The sequence below is a fragment of the Clarias gariepinus genome, chromosome 15, assembly GCF_024256425.1.
Source record: "Clarias gariepinus isolate MV-2021 ecotype Netherlands chromosome 15, CGAR_prim_01v2, whole genome shotgun sequence".
Taxonomy (NCBI): Eukaryota; Metazoa; Chordata; class Actinopteri; order Siluriformes; family Clariidae; genus Clarias; species Clarias gariepinus.
Window position 1 is genome coordinate 14,675,237 of NC_071114.1, and position 26,088 is coordinate 14,701,324.

At 37.6% G+C, this 26,088-nt stretch overlaps 1 protein-coding gene across 3 annotated transcripts in view; it reads left to right on the forward strand.

The window, feature by feature from the left end:
• ncanb (neurocan b) overlaps positions 1-26,088 on the forward strand; it is a 123,036-nt gene that overhangs the window by 46,951 nt on the left and 49,997 nt on the right. For all 3 annotated transcript variants that reach the window (XM_053513934.1, XM_053513935.1, XM_053513936.1), the window contains exon 8: positions 4,555-5,643. In XM_053513934.1, the coding sequence (XP_053369909.1) occupies positions 4,555-5,643 (1,089 nt within the window). The remainder of the gene's footprint in view (positions 1-4,554; positions 5,644-26,088) is intronic.

Consider the following 26,088-nt stretch of genomic DNA (forward strand, 5'->3'; position numbering starts at 1 on the left):
CACTCTTGCACTCCCCTTCACAGATGGCTGTGGCGTAATCAATTTGAACTTGTGAACTCCAGAGATAGGTTGATTGCTTTTCAGTTGTGCCACTTGTGAGCCCTGAGAACGTCTTACTTGCTGCTTACCATCTTAAGTTTTTGCAACAAAATGTAAAAATAATCCATTTCAGGTATAAATAGTCTGTTTAAGTACATCACACAAACCTCCCTGTAGTAATAGTAAGCCATTATACAGTAGGTTCTGATACATGTACAACATTTAGTGGTTTGCAATTAGAAACATGGTGTTTTTTCTTTTCCCAATACTGGGTCTTTCCAGATTCATCTTTTAGGTTTTTTAGCTGAGCGAACCAGTGCAGAAAAGAAAAGGAATTGAGCAAAGCAAGCAAATGATGCTCTCAGGAGAGCATATATACACACACACACACACACACGCACACGCACACAGCATATCTAATTTTTCAACTTCTGCTCAACATTTCCACAACTTCTGCTCATTTGCTTAGTTATTTTCCTCTCATCTGCTATAGTTATATTTTGTGCTCATGGCCAAACAAACCATTTAAATTCCAAGCAGGAGTAGTAGCTGAAGACTGAAAGGCAGTGCACTATTGTTGCATCCCTAGACATAGACTTTGTGTGTACAGTATTAATGCTTCTGGTTTATTTCTGGATGACAGATACATGCGATGACCCCCATTTAGCATGGAGACGTATACATAGGCACAGATTGTACCTGCTGGCAGTCAGATGTATTCCTCGATGTACAGTATATTTACAGTACATGCACATTTTCACCTTCTGTCTCATGTGTTTGGGTTTTAAGTGTTCATACCCTTTGAAATAAGTTTCAATCCGTAACACTAATTATGTTTAGCATCTATAAACTGCATACGGTCCAGTGAGAGTGTCTATTGAGTGAAGAGGTTATTCCTCAGACAGACTTTATTTTCAGAATAGAGTGGGAGGGATGAGGGACGGGTAAGCTGTTGAAGAGGTCATGTTACTGAGATTTACTGCAATTCTTTTTCTTTTCGTAATACATCCCCCCCCCCCCCTCCCAAAGCAGCAAATATTGTGTCATGAAAACTAATGGCACGTTAATACCTCAGGCATGAAGTTGTGATTACAATATTTTGGAACAGTCTTGCCACTTGAGGCAGCATCAATATAGTTATCTTTCTCCCGCAAGCCATGTTCTATGGGGAACATTAAAATTTAATTCTGGGTAAGAATTTAGCTTTAGTCAGCATGAATTATTTACACTGAATCTAATTACTGCACCATAGCCAAGCCATCAGTTCAGCCAGAGCATCCTAGGTCTCTTGCAGTTAAAGTGTGCACCATGTGTCTTTATATTTGCGTGTGTGTGTGTGTACATAAATACATATACACTGAGTGCCAGAAATAGTCTGAAATGATGCTTGGAGAGAGAAAGCTCCTTCAGTTTTGTTTTCTCTCAGGCAGGGACCATTTAAGTAAATTGGGCTTTGGTGGCTATTTCATCCTTCACTGGGCCTGACTTTCATCTTTTGTCTTGTTTTGCATTTGAGTGGATAGAAGCTGTGGAGAACTTAAATGTCACTTACTGAGACTGAGCTGCATATTATGTGTTAGATCTGTCTTTGGGTCTAAATAAATAGGTCTTAAGAACAGAAAGTTATTAGAATAAGAGACATTTTACATTACCATTCTATATAAAGACACACTCTTTAAATCTCAAATATGTTCGACCACGGGCTGTGGTGGCTCAAACGATTAAAGCCCAGGGTTACTAATCGGAAGGTTGTGGTTTCAAGCCCCAGCACAACCAAGTGCCACTGATTCCTCGAGCTCTTAACTATAATTGCTCCAAAGGTGCCGCATCCTGGTGCCCTGACCCCAGCTTCCTAACTGTTACAGTATATGCAAACAATTGTACTAGATATAGAGTATGTGTAACCAAGAATGTTATCTCCCCCCTGGTGCATGGGCGTGACCCCGGTCTGGTTCCCTAGGATAAGCTCCAGGACTCCAACAACTACAGACTGGAAAAGTGGTACAGAAGATGAATGGATTTTATATTAATTAATTTGTAATTTCAAAATGATTGTCTGTGACCACACACATGTTATAGATGTGACAGACAGAAAATGATGCACATGATAAATGCCTGTGCGTAGCCAAGGATGAACTGTAATACAAAAGGAAAACTAGATGAATTCTCCATCCATGAGTTCAAACCAGGAAAGTTGAAGATAAAATCGGTCAAGTAGCTTTTATTTAATTTAAGCCATATACAGCTCAAACAGACAGTGTTTCCCTAGGACCATGGAGCTTCATCAAATGCAGGACTATATACTTTAACAAAATAACTAATTAGACTGCACAGGACTGCATAGTGCATGTTTGCAAACAATACAAGACAGTATAATTACTACCAAAACAGTGCAGGATGGTATAGTTACCAGAAAATATGACCATTTCGACAAGTGCACAGTTCTATTTTGAATAAAGTGCAAACAAGATATTACAGTATAATTATGATAATAAATGCAGTATATATAAAGATAATAAGCTGGTTAGTAACCATAATGCAAGTGTTCAGAACAGTACAGTATGTTCGTAACGTTGTGTTAGCATCAGTTTAAGAGAAAATTGCCTTTAAATTGCAAAGGGATTGGAAAACTGTTCGGTTGAGTATAAGTGTGTTTCAGTCTAGTCTCAGCAGTCTGATGGCTTGGGGGAAGAAACTGTTATACAGTGTGCCCGTGAGGGCCAGAATGCAGTGGTCCCTTTTTCCAGAATGCAAGAGGGTGAAGAGTTTGTGTAAGGTGTGTGTGTGTGTGTGTGTGTGTGTGTGTGTGTGTGTGTGTGGTCATCCGGAATGCTGGGGACTTTTAAGATTCAGGGATGGTGTAAGTGTATATGATGGAGAGAAGAGAGACCCTGATCATCATCTCAGCTTTCCTCACTATCCACTGAAGGTTGCTGTGATCTGAGACAGCACAATTCCCAGGATGCTCTTTGTAGTTCCTCTGTAGAAAGTGGTGGCGACTGGGGAGAGAGATGGGCTTCACAAATTCTTCACCAAAAAATTGTCCCTGATGGCACAGGCATATTCCATGACTCGAATTGTAAAAGAGTGGTTCTGGGAGCACGAGGAATCATTTTCACATGTTACATAATCGAAGCAAAAGGCGATCAAACGAAGACTTTTTCCTATCCATATGCATTTGTCAATTACAGATAAATAATATTTATTATTTAACAGTTATTGGGAAGTCTAATTGTAAACTGAATGATTCGCAATGTAGGCAAATATTACTATTACATAAAAAGTCTGCAATGTTTAGTACTCATACAGTATAGTGTTCATATGCTAGGCTTTCTGTACGGTGGTCCAGTCTGGGTACTTATTCACATCATCACATTATGGGTTGATTTCCTCCATTCTTTTTCCCACTTGATCATGTGACTGTTTTAGGAGTCAGATTAACGTATAATCTCCCTTCAAATGTACGACCGAAGTTGTTAATTAATTATTCAAATCATTAATTAGACAGCTACTTGGCTATGTAAATTGCTCTACAATTATGTGATGCTGTAAACGCAGAGCACTGAATAATTCATTATTGATTAAATATTTCATCATAATCACTGAATATGTGGTCTGCAAATATCTCTTAATGAGGTGTTTCCACGGCATGTTGCCCTAAGGGCAGCTCATGTTACCTGTGTGCCAAATTATCCATGCAGACTTAATTTGTAGTAAATGATTGGTTTATTATATGAAACATGCGTTTATTTATTTATTTATTTATTTATTTATTTGTTGGTTAAATTTCTTCTTATTATTTTTTTTACATATGAACAGTGGTTTTGTCAGGTTTTAGCACAAATCAACCCATAGTATAGTCCTGCATGACTTACGGTCTGTTAACAGCCAACTGCGATAGCATTAAATCCTGGTTTATCGAGTCTGAAAAAGAAAAACATACCCCTAGTACATATTTATTCATATTTATTTAATGTTTTGTAATGAAGGATTACTTTATGCTCTGTTGTTGAAAAAATATTTCAATGATAGGTACTTATATAGCATCATTATTTTTAAGGCTGTCACACGGTTAAACACACATTCACACACACACACATTCACACACACACACACACACACACACTCACACACACACAACGAGTGCAATAGTGGCCGATATGCTCTTGATTAAAGAGAGAAATGGTTTGAATATATTGCATGCTCTATGGCTGTGGCCAAACCATCAAATTGGTGCAATAGTATTGCTATTTTAATGACAGGCGAGACTTAGGAATGATGCCAGTGTATTGTTTATGCACACCGGGAGATCCTACAGTAGATGCTGTATAAGTGTCAGCATGTCTGAAAGGATCTGATGGATAGATAATGAGTGTAGTGTTCAAGGCTGCATACATTAAAGTTAATAGCTGCAGTTTTGGTGGTGCAGCATGTTTGGGTTGCTAATTAAACATGCATTTAAAGTAATCTCCTCCCCCTAACAATGTTAATTGCAGTATGGTGTTGTTCCTGCAGGACTAATTGCATCAGGACGGATGGAGGTGATGAATCCCACAGCTGCAACGAGTCCCTTGGGTCCCACGAGCAGTTTTGGCTCCATGCCAGTGCTGGGCAGCCAGCAGGAACGGGCGCTTCAGTCTCTGAGAGGATACGCTACCCCAAGCAGTAATGGGATCCTTTCGACCCAGACCAATGAACCTGCAGAGATCAAACAAGAAGCAATGGAGATCATGAGAATTCCGGTCTTCGGGGACAACCATGAGAACTATTCTGGGGAAGGCAAGGATCATATCGAAGAGAGTTACTCACTGCCCAAGGTGTCTACATCACAGTCCTCTCCACAAAGTGGGATTTCAGAAGAGGAGAGTGATACAGATGGGAGTGGAGGAAACGATTTATTTATAAGCAGCAGCCGTCAGACAAAGCTGGGTACTCCAGAGGCCTCTGAAGAGCAGAATGTTCTCATACAAACAACAGTGCAATGGCAGCTTCTAGGTCTTCCAACTGGCCAACCGTCCCACAGTGCCAGTGTCCCCAGACACACCATGGCTCCTGAGGAGGCCAAGGGGGAGGTTCTGTACATCCATCATCCCACAGAAATATCTGGGAACACTCCTTTTACTAAAGTGCCTCTGGTTGAGAAGGAGCCGAGCACATATGCAGCCAGGTTGTCTGAGATACAGACTCATTATATTGCCACCACTTCAGAACTCCCCCTCGAAGCTTCAAGCACGATTGACCAGACGCCAAGCACCAACACTAACACCATGACACCAACACATAACAGTCAAATTCAAACTTCAGACGCAACCACTGATGGAGATATTGTGTCCACTACAGATCCTGTTATACCAGTTACTTGGTTGCCAGTAGTTCAGGAAGAAACTGAAGAGCCACAGACACATGCATTTACTGACGGGACTAGTATAAGACTTGAGACTACACGGGACACAGTTCAACTCACCACACCGTACGTGAAGGAAGCATCCGAGCAGGCAGAGACCGAATCACAGACCCAGCCAGTACCTACTGCAGAAAGCACAAGAGGAGACAACACAAGCAAACCTACAGTCGACTATGAAAATGACTCATCGGCTTCATCAGGTGAGCTTCATTCTCAGCTGTCATCTGCATTGTCTACTCAAGCTGGGGCAACACTGTTATGACTAGCTTGTTTTTTCGTTCAGCAATATGGTTTTTTATTAAGTGGCCTGAACCTGGAGAGAGAAAGCCTTGTTTGTCATTCCTCACCTGTTCCCTGTACTTACCTTCTCTTTCTCATTCTTTGCAACATCAGGGATAAATGTAAACAAAGAAGGAGCATGACAATGGATTGAAGCAGCACTAGCAATCTAATTAGAAGGTCAGGAGTAGTGGAATTGGGGCAGCTGGCTAAGGCAAAGATCTTAGGCCTGAACAAATCAATGATGACAGAAGCAGCAGATGTGTGCAGTAATTGACTGTAGTCACATTCTCTTTCACGTTCTCAATACTTTTTTAAAAATGTCTTTTTCTCTTTTTTTTACATACATTTTGGACATGCATACATACATTTTTTTTTACACATAATAATTTAGGTTCTTTAGATTTTCTCAGATTTTAAATTTGCATATTAAATATAAATATTGAATCAAATACATTTTAATTAAATAATAGAAAAAGGGATTGGGATTGTTCATGAGTAAAAAAAGCTAAAACAGTATAATACTACTACTACTACTAATAATAATAATAATATAAGCAGTAAATATTCCAAGGTCTTTTTCAATTCAATATGTACACAGTTAGGAATGTTGCATAATGCAAGGATGTAATGCAAATGCAACGTTTTGTTTTTTTTTTTATGTTATTTTTTTCAACGATGTCTGGCACAAAAACAGTCTTACAATTTTGTGTTTGTTTGTTTGTTTGTTTGTTTATGAATTTACTGCATGTAAATTGAACACATTTTGGCAGGGACAATCTATAAGGCTCCAGGAGTTTACATTATTTTACAGTAAGGCGTAACTGAGATTTAGATGTGATATACAGCTTACATGAGGGTAGACAATATGAATTGAACGGTGAAGACCTTTTTATTAAATTCTCCAAATTTTCTCGTAATATTGATACACTACAATGGACATACTGGTCAAATTCATCTTGCGTGATGACATTATTTTTCGCACAACAGCCACCTGAAAAACAATCCTTTTCTTCCTCTATTCAATCATTGTCCTCTTTCTCCTGGCTCTACTTTAGAGAAAGCAGCTGACACTTCATGACTGAAAAAGGACCTGACAAGTAAGGGAATAAATGAAATGAGCCAGATGCTTTGAGTAAAATAGCAAGAGTCTGGACCGCTCCTTTTTCCCCACAGCGCAGGTGGAAGTTCATCGGCTTTTTTAATCAATGATCTGTTACTGAAGAGGCTTATACTATCTGCTTTCCCCAAAAGGCCTGTTAGGCATCACAAAAGGGCATTTTGAAAAATGGCTGCTTTCATGACAGTCAGAAACAGCAGTACGGTACACGTCGGCTCTTAATTGGAAATAGGCATCATTGTGTGATAGGATAAAAAGGTACTGTGTCACACATGTTGCTACGGTTCTGTCAATCCCCTTAATGCAACCGAGAGCTAGGTGAACATTTACAAAGGTCAATCAATATTCATAAGGAGGCACACATGTCACTTGGAGATTCACAACCCTGTACATGCACACTTGATGGAGTGTACTGTCACACGAAACATATCAATGAGGATCACAAATGAAGAGTGTATAGGCGAAGAAGATTGAATAATAAGCTGTGTTTACAAAAGGTTGTTTTACACATACACGAGATATGTAACAATAAACACAAACATTTACCTTCTGCCTGTATGTTTGTGGATTAAGCTCACATGCCTTACACATGCATCTTTATTTTTTGCAAATTAGCCTGCAAATCAGTTTATGTTACATAAAAAAATTAAAGTTCTGCTTCAGAACAAAAATCCACATTGTGGTGATTTGAAACCAGCTCAATTTTATTTGTTATTGTTACATTTAATGTTATGATATGCATAAGGAAGGTTTGTTTCTATTATCACTTAATAATACAGTAGCTGCAGCCATTTGTTTCTTTACCAGCCTTTTTGTTTTTTTACACTTTGAGGGTAATAACAGAAAAAAAAAAACGCAACTTTTCATGTTACCAACAGACCAGAACGTGCGCAGTGCTGGAGGCTCCAATTTTGAAAAAACTTATTGACTGCTATAAAGCAGCTGAAATAAACTAGAGATTACTTCTATAAGTGTTAGATAATTAAGCAATTTTACTCCCAAGCTTGTAATGTTGTACTCAATCAGCATCACAGCCATGCGTTACCTTAAGTGTGATATTGCTTTTTTACAATAGTTTGCAATAGCAATGTTATTGTCAAACAGATTATGCTTTGTTTATTTAACCCGTTATTTTGCTTCCGCAACTGGTGGAACTTTCATTGAGCTGGAGACCTAGAGTTAGAGTAATTGCTATAAAAGGGGTGAAAGTTGCTTTCAATTCTTACCAGTACTGTGTAGCCAAAAGATGAGGAGAAAAACCATGGAGGCGGTGCACAGTCCTGTCAAGTTTTGCATTATATTTACACATATTTTTTTAATTCAGCTAACTGTTCAGGAGTTGAATGCCAAATAGCATGAAATGGAAAGCCAGGGCACTGTAAAGGTTGTACAATCCCTTTTCCCACACACCAGGTAATGCCTTTGTTTCGGCCTTAATGGTTATTGGAACACCTGTGAAGTGATGTGATCCCCAACATACGAACGAGTCCTGCCCCCGAGAGCTTGCTTATTAGTCCAATTTGTTCGGAAATCCAACAAACATTGTCTTCACAGGTTTTCATGATCTTGTCCTTGTTCTTTATAATGGTGCCAATGGTTGAATGAGTCATGTTGAAAGAACGAGCAATGTCTGCCAACTTTTTCACCTGCTTCATTCTCTGTTATTTTTACTTTTGTCTACATCGCTATTGCTTGGCGCTTCTTAGCAATACAATCTTTACTGCCGCTTCTGGACATCCTGGCTTTGTACTGCATTACTGTACTCTACAGTATACAGTACAGTACTGTACACTACACCACAACCACTTGACGGACATCTGACCTAACTTCCACGATTCAACATGCATGAATGCTTGTTTGTATCTTCGTTCATAACTCGAATGTTCATATGTAGGGGACTTACTGTAGTTAAACGTCCCAGTGCTGTTATACGCTATATCAGTCTCATAGGACGCATTTTATCTGATCAGATTGCTTAGTTGGAACTAACTGTTGCATAAACATCTCTTAACCGAGGCCTTCAAGCTATCTATGTATTCATCTCTTTTAAATGACAATATGGTTTCTTTCTGTGTTTATTTGTAAGGCTTAGATTATATAGAACATCCAGCATCCTTCACAAGTCCTTGTGAATTATTTGTTGCTACGGAAACAATAGTGTATTAGAACAAGCATATTAATAAAAACCAGTGATTGAAATTACAGATGGAACTGCAGATATAAAAACTTAATCAACACACTTTGATTCAAGGTCTCAACATTGCTATTAAATAAATAGTTTGGAATCTAACTACATAGTACTAGGCTGAAATGTGCTGATAATATTTAATTCTGTTTTAGAGCAGTTCAGTCTCTCTTTTCCTCTCTCTCACACACACACACACACACACACACATTCACTCACTCACTTACTCATTCACTGGCATTCAAGAAAAAATCTGCACAGCTCAGGGGAGAAATAACTATGATTAGTTAAAGGTAGCAATCATTTAAAACAGAGAGGAGGTAGCCTCACCGTTACTTGAATAAATAGCGTGAGTGTGTCTAACTGAAACTTGCTCTTTACTGAACAACCTGCTTTTTAAAATGTGTTATACAACATAGAGGATGGATTCTTGAATCACAAAGTGTGTAGTAAGTTTATAAATAATCGAAACCTTAACAGACATTTGGATAACAGTATAACTTAAATGACAAGTTAACATCAATGTGTTCTTATAAACGTTATCATTTATAGTAGCAGCTAAATCACACGGATTTGTATGGTACATACTCCATATAATCGAAGCAAAGCTATAGGAACAATAAAAAACATTTGAAATGTGGAGAAAAGGAAAAAATGTGTAAGCATTGATATGAAGAGGTTTTCTGTTTAGACACGTCAACAAAGAAAGTTTTATTCCCACCGGAATGTTTTTTGTTTGTGGTGTTTCTCTGTAACATGATATGGTCCATTGTTTCTAGCTTCAATAAAAAAGATTACAATATCCATTAAACATTAATAATCCATTAAAATCCAATGTTGGCCAATCACAGTGGTATATATTTATTTCCAGTTTGGCAAGGTAACAATATCACACCATCCCAACATGCGTTATTAACATACAGTATAACACGATAGCCTGTTGTGTGTTATTTATCCTAAAGTGCTCGCCAGGACAGATTCTTACACACATGGATTAATTGTGGATGTTTGTTCATCAGTTTTTACAAGTTTACAATCATATCAAATCTTTTTTTTTTTTTTTATATTTACCTCAGTATTTTTTATACTTTGCTCATTTACTTGTTTGTCTGATAAAATATTCACGACTCTAAATGTGATTCCTATCAAAGGCTCGGGACAAGGTGTAGCTGATAGGTATCACTTTATTTTGCTGTCAGATGACAGAAACACAGTAGCTTAATCAATCACAATAGCTGTGACTTTGTTTGGCCCTTACATGGATTTCTTTTGCTCTAAAGTAAAGGTCATTTTTCCTGACAGCTCATGCACCTGCACCTGTTTGCTTCGCTTATGCACTAAATGTGATGCGCCCAATCCCAATTACACTGTCCTCAAAACAAATGTGCTCTCCTTAAAGGGTGCACACACTTAACTTTACCCTAACCATTTTATACTCCTGCACTGAGATTTCGTTCTAATTCCTGGATGTTGGCCAATCAGAATGTAAATAAGTTATGAGAGGCAGAAAGTGTGGAATTTAATATTCTATATACTATATATATACTAATATATTCTATACTTTATATTCTTACTGCAAGTGGAATACAACAAAATATTCTGGCCATTTTTTTATATTTTTGCATTGAAATACTTTATATACTATAATACTTTTCCTATACTATTTATATAATGTAATTTAATTATCATTTTGAAACAACACAATAATGTTACGTGTCTCTCATTTTGCAGGTTGTTGAAGTTGCATGTGTTGCATGTATTATAATACGTGTCTTAGACGTGCATTGACTGGTATTGTTGTCACATGCTTGCATGTATTGCCTAAATGTAAAGCTAATTTAAGAAATACAAATTAAATATTGTGCTAGTCAATGAGAAATATTGGTTGTTTGACTGACATGTTGCATGCTCAGCTTCGTTCTAATTTCTCACTACAGTCTGTACAATCACCAGATCCACCACTAATCTTTATCAGTCCCTTTCCAGCTTTATTGTTTTTATCATTATTTTTTTTATATACACATTTGATCCAGGGCTGTAGTGTAGGCCAAATGCATGTTTTTTCAAACATGTTGAAAAAATGTTGAATTTCAAAAATTTCAGTTTTCCTACCTCTGACTAAGGTTAATGCAGCTTTAAAATATATTTTTAAAAAAGGTTGTTTATAGAACAGCATCTCAACAACTGAGTATTTTCAGATCAAACCATAGAGTATTCTATATATTGTGCTCCTTAATCTCAATTACAGAACCCAGACTGACTGTCTGCTGTTACCAATCACATCGTCTCTTGTGTCAGCCAGTTGACCAGTTGAAGTTTGACAACATTTTTTGAGGTGTGGAAATAAAAAGCCTCCTCCTGCCAATTCTTGCGAAAGACCTTGAACACGAAGTGAGAAGAAAATCAACATAAGGCTGCGTTGTGAATATTCTTTCATATTATCATAGGGTTAGCCAAGTAGTGATGTGATTTATGGTTTTTATAATATACAACTTTTTTTTATTGAAATGCCTGTTGGATTGTTCAGTTCTTTGACTGGTGGGTGATGAAATCATCCATACTATAGTTTATAGTTTTATCCTCTTAATGGTGATTTAATTGGCTTTTTAATGGACTGCAGCTATATTTATTCCTCTTATGATGTTGTTTAATGTTGAACTTTAATTAATGTCCAAGAAATATTCCTAATATTTTTTACCAGTACTGTATGTTGTGGTGGGCTTTACCTTGATCACATAATTCATAGTTTAAACCCCTTTTTACTACTACAGCGCTGATTTTATGAGAGGTTGGATAAGATGAAAACACGGTTAGATGATTTTCTTCCATTTCCCTGTCTCATGGAAGGTACAAAATAATGTTGCAAGGGCCTTAAAAAATGACAAAGGCCTACACGCCATCCGATTGGTCCAAGGAATTGTTCAGTCATTCAACTCGACGTTTTGCCATGTCATATATATTTTGCATACAGTACATTTAAGAAATTTTTGTTTTGCTTGTCGTCTCGTTTTTGTCACACAGCTTGATACTAAGGTGAAACTAATTGCATTCAGATATTTTTTCACAATAAACAAATGTTTCTGTGTGGCACATAGCTCATTAGTGTCTGAATAAGAAAAGCAAATGCCTACAGATTGTGTAATATTGCTAACTTCTTGGGGCTTTTGTCTTGCTCATAAACGCTTGCCATCACGACTATGGCGTGTGAGCAGCAGGCGGCTTCTCTTTGGTTTCCTTCACTAATGAGCTGATAAGTTTGATTAGAATACTGTAGTTAGTGGATGACTTTTGTTGCAGTGAAAATGTAAGAGTAACGCATAAGAAATATAATGGAGCAGACATAAAGAAGTCAGCACGACACTCGGAGCATATTTTGCTTGGAAACAGCATCATTTCCATGCAGCTTCGTGCATGCTCCAAGCAAATCCGTGCAGGGGCAGGATACATTTGTGTCTGCACATATATTTTGGTCCAAAAGGAAAAGTAATTTGTGTGAAGTCAGAATCCCATGCTCTCGGCTTTGCCAGTAAAATTGATGCTGTAGACGGTAAAATGGAAGACCTTTGAGTTATAGCTTTCCAGCTAATCTTTAAGGCCACTTTGCCTACAAGGTAAAACACACTGAATATATGATCAGAGTGGTAAATCCAGTGAAAGAGGAAAATATGGCTTGACTTTATCTCTCTCTCTCTCTCTCTCTCTCTCTCTCTCGTCTATGAGTGCGTTTGTTTATTTTATCTAGTTATTATTTTTATGCGTCTAGCCGCATACCAGACCCCCAATACAGTGTGAGCAGGCTATTGATTTCCTGAACCGTTTTCTTTATTACTACATCAAGATCCTTCAGTTTTATGCTCGGAAATGCATTCTGCTGCCAATTTTTTCATGATTGTTATGTCTTCTTTCTTGGCAGGATTTATAAAGATATCTCTATTCACTTACGAAAGCAAACTTAGTCAAAGATCAGGCTTTGTGTCCTATTTTAGGAATATTATGTAAGTGGTTTTAAAGGCAGTTTATTGTATTTGTATTCTTTTGTTTTTAAGAACTGTAACAGTTTGTGTTACATCAATAACACCAGATCAAATCTTATAAAATACACTCGCGCTTTAATGCTAGGCATCGGCTCTGGGGAGCAGGATAGTGGGGTATGATTCAAGAATGCAGCATCTTTACTGTGAGGAACACTTATTTTGGCAGAAAATTTCGAGAATCTGTATGTTTGTGTGTTGTGAATATCACTGCCGGGTTATGAAAAAATTTGCTTAGCTTTTCTTCCCCTTTTACATTTAAGTAAAGGATTTTTTTGTTGTTGTTGTAGTTCTTAAAATCTTTGTTAGTCTAAACAAATAACAGATTAATATAAGTTTGATTTCAGAACTGGGCATGGATGTTGTTTGTGAGATTTCATGCAAAATGTTTCATCCCTGGTTAAAACTATCCCCTTAGGATAGGTGTTGTTAATAGCATTTAGACTTCTGTGAGAGAGATGGGCTTTTTTTAATTATTATTATATTTTATCAAGTTTTCACCTAGCTATTCTTTGCTATTTCAGACGCACTAACTGCTTCCTACTATGTTGCACAACAACTATAAGTCTCTAAGGAGAAAGGCTAACAGATTTTCTCCAAGACAATCAACAACGCCACATTATGCAAACTTCAACTTCCTGGAAGAGCTGAATGCATTAGAGCTGTAACTGCCCTCGCCTTTGAACTCAGAGAAACCTTGCAAATTACTCTAAAAAGTGAAGAGAAATGTAATGCAGGCCATAAACCAAAGGCTGTATGGTTTTGTTTCATTCTTCTCTTTTCTACTGTTGCTGTCCTCTATTGGATTCCATTCTGAACACTGACGTTCATAACAGATACGCATCCTATCTGGGACTGCCTACGAAAGTGTCTTCTACTGTAAGTTCGTATGCCACTTGAAAAGAAAAATCATATCAGTGTCACATTAAAGCAGAAAATTAGATTTGGTTCACTTTAACCTGGTAACATGAACAAAGCTTTGGACTTCCAATCACAGATTTGTGATGTCCTGCTTGTGGGGATGGTGCTTAAAAACAGCTCTGCTACTCAGGAGCCCCAAGATTTTATATCAATCCTGTCAGTAGGTTAGGTCAGGGTGCTACTGTACACTGGTGTGTGCTGTGTACTGGTTTAAATACCACTCAAAATCCACACTGCTTTTGGAGCTGATGACTGCAGTTTAACTTGCTGCCCTTCTCCTAACCTCTGCTGGTTCAAAAATTGAGTAACAGAGCGGAGCAAGATTGAGCTTTTCTTTATGTGCAACAGCTTGCAGAGTCTATTGAGTTTTTCACACTGCCACTGAAAGCATGATTTAGGGGAGATAACGATCTCACCCAAGGTGTGAAAGTGAGTGTGAAGTCTTGCAATGTTTTAGACCCAATGTGAGGTCCTACATATGGTTTTTGATCATACAGGATATATGTTAGCATTGCTCTTAGCAGGAAGGTTTACACGTTGCACTTTCAGCTGTCAGATCCTCTGAGCTCTCCTCAATTCGACATCGTGACACCTTGTGATGGTTAATTGTTGTTCACTGCAGCACCACCTACACGATTCACTGTGGCTGACTAGTTACAGTCTGTAAGTGCTGTAGAATGTGCTTTAAATGTAAGGATTTCCTAGCAGTCAATTTGCTCAATTTGCAATTGCAGGCTAAAAGACAGACATCCATCACATACAGCCATCTGCAGCCCGGAGTCCAGGACAGCGAAATTGGCCATGCTGTTTAGGTGGGAGGTGCTCTCTTTGTTCTGGCAGTCAGCCCTGGCCATAAAGTATTTGTGCATACAGGTGACTACCATGATGACAGGGACAACAGTGGATGATTGAAGTAGATTCAACCAACATTAGGCTACTATGTATTTCTGTTGATAATTACAATAGCAGAAATTTTATCTGATGCTTTTTACACAGAAAAAAGAGTAACCTAACAATAGACAGCTTCTGTTCTGCTGATTATTTTTATATGCAGTAAGTTGTGGTGGATTTCACAACTTATTCAGAAAAGAAACAAGCATGTGAAAATGCATGAAGAAGGTATGAAAGATGTTAATTTGCTATTTTTATTTGTTATGATAACATAATTGACTCAGACTGTTTATGTACAAATATACACTCACTTAAAGGATTATTAGGAACACCTGTTCAATTTCTCATTATTGCAATTATCTAAATCAACCAATCACATGGCAGTTGCTTCAATACAATTAGTGGTGTGGTCCTGGTCAAGACAATCTCCTGAACTCCAAACTGAATGTCAGAATGGGAAAGAAAGGTGATTTAAGCAATTTTGAGCGTGGCATGGTTGTTGGTGCCCGACGGTCCGGTCTGAGTATTTCACAATCTGCTCAGTTACTGGGATTTTCAAGCACAACCATTTCTAGAGTTTACAAAGAATGGTGTGAAAAGGGAAAAACATCCAGTATGCGGCAGTCCTGTGGGCGAAAATGCCTTGTTGATGCTAGAGGTCAGAGGAGAATGGGCCGACTGATTCAAGCTGATAGAAGAGCAACTTTGACTGAAATAACCACTCGTTACAACCGAGGTATGCAGCAAAGCATTTGTGAAGCCACAACATGCACAACGTGGGGGTGTTCCTAATAATCCTTCAGGAGAGTGTATGGTTCCTCCCAGATTTGGTATTTGGTAGCAATATTTCGTTTAGTGCTTCTCTTGCAAAAGATGCTGGTCATTTGGCTGCTGAGAGAACCTCGACATTGAGTTAAAGAACATCAATAAAACTGGTGTGTTGATTCTAGCTGTTACATACTGTAGAGACTAATATAACAGATTGAAAGTATAGAGAAGTATAATAATATAAAGTCTAAAGACATGCAGATTATGTAATTGGTGTTCCCGAATTGCCCACAGTGTTTGAATGAGTGTGTGAATGTGTGTATGTGTGTGCACTGCAATCCAGTGTGTACCCCACCTCGTGCCCTAAGTCTCCTGGGATAGTCTCCAGGTCCCCCGCGACCCTGAACACAGGACAAAGCGGTTTAGAGGGTGATTGAGTGAGTTTTATTATTTTACAGTATTTATGTTCAAGTTATTTACGTTAAGAGTCCCTAAATAGGGTTTAATGCAATAAGTTTTTTGGTGAGAATGAGAATTGTAAATCATGATTCACTCATAAGTAGCTATGTTTTCAATCCAGCATTTTTTTTTAGGATTTAAAGATGGTAGGTTAATGGTTAATTAACTTTAACCATCACTTAAGCATTAAGGATATATCATGAATTGCAAACTCTTTTGTATGCACACAATAAATTGGCAACAACACGCATCTGAAGTGCAGTTGCAAAAACCCCAGGAACAAGTGGAAAATGCCTTGAACTATCCCAAACTTGGGTCTCTGCATTCTGACTGGCTGGAAAATGCACTTCTGCAAAAGAGCATTCTGGACAGTTCATTTAAGCCACAGACAATGAAATAGTTGCGTTTGAAAAATGAGTGGAAGAAAAGGACATTCAAGCATGTCCGAATACATGATCTGAGTGTTTTTTCAACTGGAAAATTAACAGACACATTTCAGAGACTTCTAAGAGTTGTTTTAAAAGGGGTATAATATGCGCGCTGTAATACATTTATAGCCGTCTTATTTTGCTGTATTTCTTCTGAAAATTGTCTCATTATTTGGGGAATCAGCAAAAATGGATATTTCACAATCTTGCATTCTTCATATTTAATATGAGCCTCTGACCACACTATGGTCTTTTACGGTACGTGGAGTGTTTTCTTGTATCTTATTGTCCATAAGTATTCAGAAATGAGAAATGGGGAAGTGATGATCTCTGTGACTTGCGTGGTTATTGGTGCCAGATAAGTTCAGTTGATTGTTTTACAAACTGATGAGCTCTTAAGATTCTCGCAATATTCAAACCATGGTCACATAGATCACTTATTTTCCATATTCTTATGTTTGCTGTGAACAAAAGCTGAAGCTCTTGACCTTCACTGCATGATTTATTTATTTATTTATTTATTTATTTATTTATAGCTCAGCATTGGCTGATTAGGTAAATACGATTAGATTAGCACAGGTATTGTTGTAGTGTTCTTTTATTTTTTTTTTACCTGGACATGGAGTGTGTGTAAGGAAACTTTACTTTGGCTCCATCTCTGCCCCCGCAGCCCAGGCTCATTATCTCTTGCACCTGTTCCTTGACCATGGACTCATTAAAACACACACATACTCTACAGTATACTCTGCAGTTTACTTTTATAATCTGGTTTATTTGTGCCAGCACTATGCAGCTTGTTTCCTAGATCTGGGATTTCTTTGAGATCCTAGTATTTCCTTCTGTTTTCTCATTTATACCCATGATTAACTCTGCCTTGGTGTACACCACTTCTGAATCTTCTTCCAATTTGCATTCTGCCATGTTACCTCCGTGTGTTATTACATTGTGGCAGAAGTGCACTTGATCTGAAGTCAGCTTACTCTGTTATGATTGGGCAGAGCAGCTGTGTTTCAAAGCACATTCAGACAAGACAGACAGCCTTTCACAGCACTCTCCAGACCTGAACCCACTTAAGACACTATTTTCTGGTAATTACCAGCCAGAGGGTAAAGCACTCAGAGCACATGGGAGGCTTTCACCCAGCGGAGGATGAGAGTGAAGGGAGGAGTGGAAGGGAGAGGTGAGGTGAACGCACTGGCAGGGTAGCTTTTCTGCTATGCTTCAAGCAGCTGCTTCAAGACCTGCAACATAAAGCATTTTCCATTAACCAAACTGTCAAAGGCCTTCCAGATGCTAACAAAAGCAAACGTTGTGGATAAGAGCTGCTAACTTTTTATGCATTCAGCTCCAATGCCAAGTGTGGAGATATGAAAACTGCAGCATGCCACTCAGAGCGGACGAGAGAAGCTGTCCTATATCCTACTATTAGTAGTGCTGTTTCGCTATTATAATAGGGTAATACAGTACATATGGAAGTTAGAATAATGAGAATCATATCATTACATGGCATTAATGACTTAATAAGAATTCACAAGAGTGTGTTTAAGGGGGATTTCTTTCAGCAATTTCAATGCATTTCATATAAAAGCAGTTGTCAACACAGCTTGTGTTAAAATCTTTTTTATGGTTGTAGTGTATGCTCTAAAACCTCAGTTTTATGCGGACTCATTTTGAGTTTTGAGTTTTACCGCTCGGATGACACAAAGATTAACAGACAGTAAAGCATATGTTTTATCATTGCCTGTCAATCTTCATTGGACTGATATAAAATTAAATGTACAAGAATAAAGTTTACTTGTATAACTTTTAGACACGCTGCCATTTTTATGTGCAGTCAGTTTATAATTTTCATCTGAATTCAGTCTTGTAGAGACTATCCATAATTATCACCAATTTTCTTCACTGGCACTGGCTTTTCACCCCTTGCTGTGCTTTGAAGTGAGTTCAATTTTCAAAATGTCTCAGCATAAAGTAGAGCGTTACGAGATAATAATGTAATTTTGCACTATATTAACGACAAATCTTTCAGATGAGGGATCTAATGAACTTTAAAAAATTATTTAATTAAAATTTTCCCACTTTTCAAACCTTAATATGTCTGGTAGGATGTGGCAGCTGTCATGAATCACAGTGAACGTCAGTGTGTCATATGCTCGAATAATTAGTGGATTAATAATGCACTGATGTTATATTGGTCTGAAGATACAATATTCTGCTAAAGCCAAAAAAATGTTCGAACCCAGTTTTTGCACACCACAATGTTCGTGATGTTACTATATATATCTCCTGGATTAATAAAGTTATGAGTTTATGAGTTGGAATGTACTGTATGCCTTATTTTCATAAAACATCATTTTAAAGAACAGTAGAAGTTAATTATTATATTAGATCCAGTAGTTCCACATGCACACTTTATAATTACACTGTACACTTTATTAGTATTTTGTAATATTGTCTTAATACTGTAGCTTGCACTTAAATCAAACACATGTGGTAGACTTTCGTAAGCGCCTCAAAATAATTTGCTAAATTTTTTTCCCTGTTTCTCCTGAAAGACGTGGTACAGCGAGGTCAGGTTTCTGGGCCTCAAAGCCACAATATAAATGTTTTAGTTCAGTCCTGTGGGATTCACGTCAGGGCTTTGTGATGGAAACTTTGTTGTCTCTGTTATGTTACGAATGTGCTTTTTCTTTTCCAAATAAAAAAAAAAAATACTGTATATTGACCCTCCACAAGCCCAGTTCCCCCTTAGAAGCATTTTCCAAACAGCCATAGTTTTCACAAGCATAGAGACAACCACTCACTCACTCATTATCTACAGTATACTGCTTTATGCTATAGGGGGTCCTGAAGATTTCGAGGCAGGGTACACCCTGGACAGGGTGCCAATTCGTGGCAAGGCACACATACACACACTATGAGCAATTTGGAAGCGCCAGTTAACCTAATCCGCATTTTGACTGTGCGTGGAAACCAGAGTACCTAAAGGGAAACCCACCAAGCACAGGGAGAACATGCAAACTCAAACCTGGCCGGTAATCGAACTGGAACCCTGGAGTTGCAAGGCGACAGTGCTAACCCCTAAGCCACTTTGCCACCTAGGGACGACCAAATGAATGCACATATAACATCTTGAATGATCTTGAGACCACAGTGACATTAATGGAAGATGCACACATTGAATAGTTGTTTGGATTTTCCCTTGCTATCAATGGCAAAAATGTCATTAATAACATGACAGCCACAGGTGCCTTCCCAAAAATGATCGTTAGCTTCTAAAGTAATTTTATGATTTTATGGAAATATTGCAGACACAGCCTAAGGTTTGACCTGCAGACATTTTAATATAGAGAATTCATCTAGACATATGTCTGTATCTCTGATGTGAAGGAGTAGATGCTGTAATTGTCAACTCAGTCTGATGCCAGTACATACGGTCAGATCCGTGGAATTCAGCTAGTCCTGTAAAAAGTTATTCGTTTTTCCTGAGGAAATCCTTGTCAAGGTGTATTTTTTGTTTTGCTAAGTAATCATGCTTTCTTGTGCAGTGATGCAAAAGGATGTTACAAGATGCGGTGCACTGCATCATGCATGACGAGCATTCACATTTATCAACCAGAAAGCCATTCAGGCTGAGGGGAGAAATGGGATCTGTCTGTAGAAAGAAGCTGTTTGGGGGTTTACCTGTGTGTAACTGTGTGATCAGTACCTAATGTCACATCCCCAGAGTCCTAAACCACAACCACACACAATCCATTTGTTGAGAAGATGGAGAATGTCGAGGTTTGTGTTATAGGCATCTAAATGAATGGATGTCACTGAAGAGTGACACAGTTTTTTTTTGTTTTGTTTTGTTTTGCTGTCAGTTGAAATCACAGATTTAGAGAAGACATGATTGTACTCCATGAAGCGAGTTTATTTTAAGAACACTGCGGAGTTAATTAGAGCCAAATGCATATTTTCTGTGTATTTCTGCCACATTTTCTGCTTTTACCTTTTCACCTTTATATTTAAATTTTCTATTCTAACCTGACACCTACAGTACAGTACACTCAGAGGTGGCAAGTAACAGAGTGCAAATAATGTGTTACCTTATGTAAGTATTTTTTGTTTTACGTCTATCTGTTCTTTTCCTGAGTATTTTCAGTATGTGATACCTTTTACTTCTACAGTCGGTCCATGAACTTCACAGGGGTTACGTTCTTAGACACCTACGAATTGTGGAAAAAAAATCATAAAATTGTGAAAAATTTTGAATGTGGTCAAAAAAGTGACCTATTTTTATATGTTTAAACTCTAAATATGCCCCCAAATATGCTCCCAAAACATTTTAATTTAGTTTTAAACTTAGACTTCGTATCAAAGTTTAATAAAAAAAGTATTTTTTTACTCTTTAAAATTTTTTTAAAGGTAAACCCGTATACCTTTTGCTGTACTGCTACAGTATGTCTTTAGCAGTGCTAGAATGTTAAATACCAATGTTACCCCTATAGGTTCTGCGTCTTCTTTTTTTTTTTAAATAAGTAGGGCAAATACTGTAATAATTCACCTTCCTAAGCCGCTTTTTCCTGTACGGTTACTTTGTGTTCTCTACAGTACAAAAAAAAAAATATACAGTATTATATTTTATATGAAAATGTAGCTGAATTTGCGTTAATATTTATGTTTACAAAATTAGTAAATTATATTGTTCTAAATAGTTTAGCATTAAAGCGCGTGAAAAATTATATATTGGCACAAAAAAAGGCATAAAAAAAACTGCAGAGAAAAAAGGCATAAAAAAACTACAGAGAAAAATGTGGGGGTTTCCGTGAAATTGCGGGGATTTCCGCAAACAATTATTAGTTAGGTTCTAAGGAAAAATCCGCAAAACAACTGAGGCCACAAACTCTGAACCACGACTTTGTGGGGGTTGACAGTACTTACTACATTTTTGGATGAAAACCTGTACATAGACTTGTTATGTTTCAGATGACGATCACAAAAAAAGGCATCGATTCTCTAATCAAACATAAGCATTTATGCTGTCGCTTCGATCCAGAAAAATCTGTTTACTTGTGGAGTATTTGTACTTGTGTATTAACATAAAGTTTAGAGCATGAACTTAAAGTTTTTTTTTAAATGTATTTATTTAATGGTACTTCTACTTGAAGTGGTGGACCTTTTTAGGCACATACTTTTACCTGAGTACTGAGTTAGTGTTTGTCTGCCACACCTGCATGCATTACAGTACATCGTCCTTCTCTTCATGAACAAATAATCTATGTTTGAAAAGCAAACTGCGGTTCAGTCATGGTTAATTTTATTACATGGCATATAGTGAGCTAGTTTGCATTTTAATTAATGAATTATTGATCATGTGTGTATTTTACACATCATCCACTGCTTAGAGAACCGAACCCAATCTCATTTGTAAGCAATAAGTCATGACTAATTGTTTGAAAATTGAATCAATGTCTTATTCCTTTGCAGCTTGCACCGAGCCCTGCTTAATGTTGAGAGCAATCTGTCCACTTACAGAATTATCCATTTGACAGGATTTTGGTTCAAAGAAAAAAAAACACACAGTTAACTAGGTCATGAAGAGTTTATTTCATCATAACAGTAACAGGAAGCCCTTGAACTCTGCCACTGTGGCCATGCTCTGTGAGAGGAATGATTATGTGAGTGAAGGAGTGTGTGATCAGGTCTGGGAAAGACTCATTAAATTGAGCAGCGAGATCCTGCAGCTTGGCTATACCCTGCTCTTAGAATACAAATTTGCCAGCTGCCTTTTGAGGAAATATCAATGCCTTCTTCATAAAAGGAGTTGGAGCTTTTTTCACTGAAGTCCCTAGGGCACCTCTGTGTCGCTAGCCGTGTGCTCATCTGTTAAATTTCGCTTATAATATTATCATCCCCCAAAGAACATTTTGAAAATAAATGCCTCAACACCTTTTGCTGTGCAGATAGACTTTGTGAGTCAAAGTGATTTACTGGGAAATGGCCTATGATTGATTGATCAATACAACAAAGACCTAAAGGCCCTAAAGCAGTTCTGAATATTGTAATATAAGTATTAGGATTTATAGAACTTTTATCGTTCTGGGTAGAAGTGCTAATGGCAACAAAATCCCTGTTAAAGAAAAACAGTCTGCAAAATATAGCAAAATATATATTAGTGTGATAGTACAGTGTATGCAGTGTGCAACCTTCACAATTCAGTGATAAGTTTTTAGGACTGACATACCTTGACTTACACTAACACATCACTTTGATAGCAATACCCATCCATATTCATGTAGCACTCATTCTCAGGCAATCATGTGCCAGCAGTACATTATATAAAGTACAAGTCATGATACAGGTCAAGCTTCAGTTAACGTTAAGTCATGAAATATCTCAGCGACTTTGATTGTAACATGGCTGTTAGTGCCATAAAGGTTTCAGTATTTCATTAACTGCGATTTCTATGTATTTGCCCGCATGACTGCATGAAAATGAACTAGGCAATATTTAATGGTTATAGAACTTGTCATGATGGAAACAGTCTCTAAATAGACGATACTGAATATATTTTCCGTATAGATAGTACAAGCATCAGCCGCGAGAGGCAGCACATGGAATGTAAAACAAGGATGACTGACCGCTTGGTTGTTCAGGAGCAAGATAAGATCTCAGCACACTATGAAGTGTGGAATTTCATTGTTCTTGTGCAGAGATGGTGAAAGGGAGGAATGCAACACTACGCCCGAAGACAATAAAAAATTTGTCATGCACAGGCTTGGTGAACGATGCAAGAAGGAGTGGCAAGTGACTTTAAAATTTGCCTTTATTTTATATGTGATAAAGTAGCTGACATGTACAATTTGTGTCAGTAAATTTGTATTAGAAATATAAAGTTTATTACCAATTTTTAACACCTAGTTACATTTTACCCACCTGCAGGATGATGCAAATAATAATAATAATAATAATAATAATAATTAACTTCTAATTATTGCAAATATCCAATCAGGAGCTTGTAAAACCATTTCGTTACTGGTGTCTCCCTGTATAAAGACACTTGTTTATACGCCAGTTAGTTCTGGTCTGCTAATTTAATTGGTTGCACAGCTTTCCGAGCGTGCCTATAATTATTATACCTGCACTGTAATGTTTCACTATGTGCATCATTCTGCCTGTCTGTGTTTGCCTTCGTACATCAACAAGGTTAAAAGGGATATCATCAGTCGACATGGCGAACTATAATTTTCAGGACTATAACTTGTCAGATAAAGATAAAAAGGAAGAAGTTAAGCCAATTTCACCGGAAGCACCTTTAACAGGAATGTACAAATCAATATGAGCTGTAAAACAGAAAAATAATAAACAGAGCATTTGGTGATTTTGTTTGTGAAATGTCACTTACTCAATATTAGTTTTTTGTTTATAGACTTGTATTCACTGCCTGGCCAAAAAAAAACATTGCACACACTAATATTTTATTCAGCCATCTTTAGCTTTGATTACAGTGTGCAGTGTGCTCTTTGATTTGAGTCCTGGAATATGCCTGTGTCATCTAAGGAAGAAAAACTCCATGGATCTGATACCCACCCTGGTCATTCATTACATCCAAGTAGTCAGCTGACTTCCTTTTATTTGCCACATAATGTTACTGAGTCTAGACCTGATCAACTGTGGCATCCCCAGATCGTAACACTGCCTCCACTGAGCAAGATGTATGCATCGCCTTTATGTGCTCCTCTTACCCTGAAGGGTTTACCTTTCAATAAACATGTAAATATGGAATCATCAGACTATGTCACCTTTTTCCATTGCACCAGTCTCCAACTTTAAATCCTTTTCTTTTAAATGTCTTCCCTCTCAGTTCTACTGTCAAATTGTTTACCATACAGCTGTTGTGTTTTTCCAGATGTTGAAGTGATCTTCAATCATTGTGATTCTTGTTTTTTTTTGTTTCAGTTCATCACTGTCTTTACAGGTTTCAATAGTGTGTTGGACAATTCAGTAACTTAAGAGTTTAGTTTTCTTAGCTTGATACAGGATAACAATTTGACCAGGCAGTGTATAGAAAAGCAATATTGTAATCATCCAGGATTATATAGCCACCTCCAGTATTTATCAATTGATTACACAGGTACACATTATTATTGCTCTTCAATTATTTGTGTATTGGTTGTGTATTTTTATATATTGGGGGCACATGTTTAGTGTGAGCTTGTTAATGTTTGGCCTTGCTACTGTCCTTATCAGACTCCCTTTCTTCCAGTCTATTACTGAACTGTCAGTAACCCCTGCCTGCCTGCAGTGCCAACTAATGGTGGTGGAAGGACACCGTGTTAGACATTAGCTCTCAGGCTTCAATATATCACAAGTAAAGGTTAGGCTTCACAGTCATGGGTCCAAAAACTCATAAAGACTAATAGAAGGTTTTTCATGTTCTGGGAGCTCCTTTCGTGTCTTGTTTATAATTGCATTTTAGTTTCTCTTATAAATGTTAAAAATCCATCTACTTGATAATTCTTTTTTTTTCATAGTTTATAGGTTACATCTTTAGAAAGTAGTGGGGGAGAGCACATTTTGCAGGATGTTTATAAACTCTTTACTCAAACAGGCTGAATGTCTTAACTAGTGGCAAGACTTCACATGCTGCTGTTTCAGGTTTATGTAGAAGTTTATCCGTCCAGCTGTATATCATTACATAAGACTTAAATTATATTGGAGGCTATGCAGTTTGCAATGTGATCATAGCTGTGAATGGATTAGGCAACCGCACTTTATCAAATTTCCAACCACCCAAGAGGGAGTGAAAGAGACATTCACTGCCTGTCTTTGCACAGATTTCTGTTGTGACTGTAATTATAACAATTAATTTGTTAAATCTCTAATTTATTGTTGACCCTCAAAAGCACATATACAGTCGCAGGGATTTCACAGAGTTATATGAGACATGAGAATACTTCAGAATTGGCAGCATAAAAACAGACAGCAGTGTGTGGCACCACAAGGCGATGAGTGGATAATTTATGAGAGCTGAGCACATCAGTGAAGTGGGAAGAGCTGGATCACATTGTCCTTCCCCAGGGAGCATCCATCTTGATAAGCAGGGTGCCGACAACAAATTCATGCCAATCTGTCATTGTGCTGAAAGTCATGTGCCTGGACTCCCCTCCGCCACCCCAGTGATGCCAGATTAAAAAAAAACAGATACATGAGCCTGATGTTCTTCTCCTGTAACTTTATTCTGGAGGGTTATACCTTAATTCTGCCTTTAATATTGTATTGAAACATCAAGTGGCAAACGCTTAGTTACTGTTGCTCTCTCTGACGGTCATGCTTTTTAATGGAACCCAGCAGAAACATGATGATAGATCAGCTTTGTGTTTTGGAAAGGGCTTTATGCTGAAACCGACAGCAGTGACTTTCAAACAGTTACATCCAATGTCTTGAATTATTTATGGATGTCGGAAAACATCAAAATGAGAGAAAGAATTACAGTATGGCAAAAGAGTAGCATGGCAATGGATGCTGATAGACTTAACGCAAAATAAAAACGTTAGGCAAGTTACTGAGTATGATTA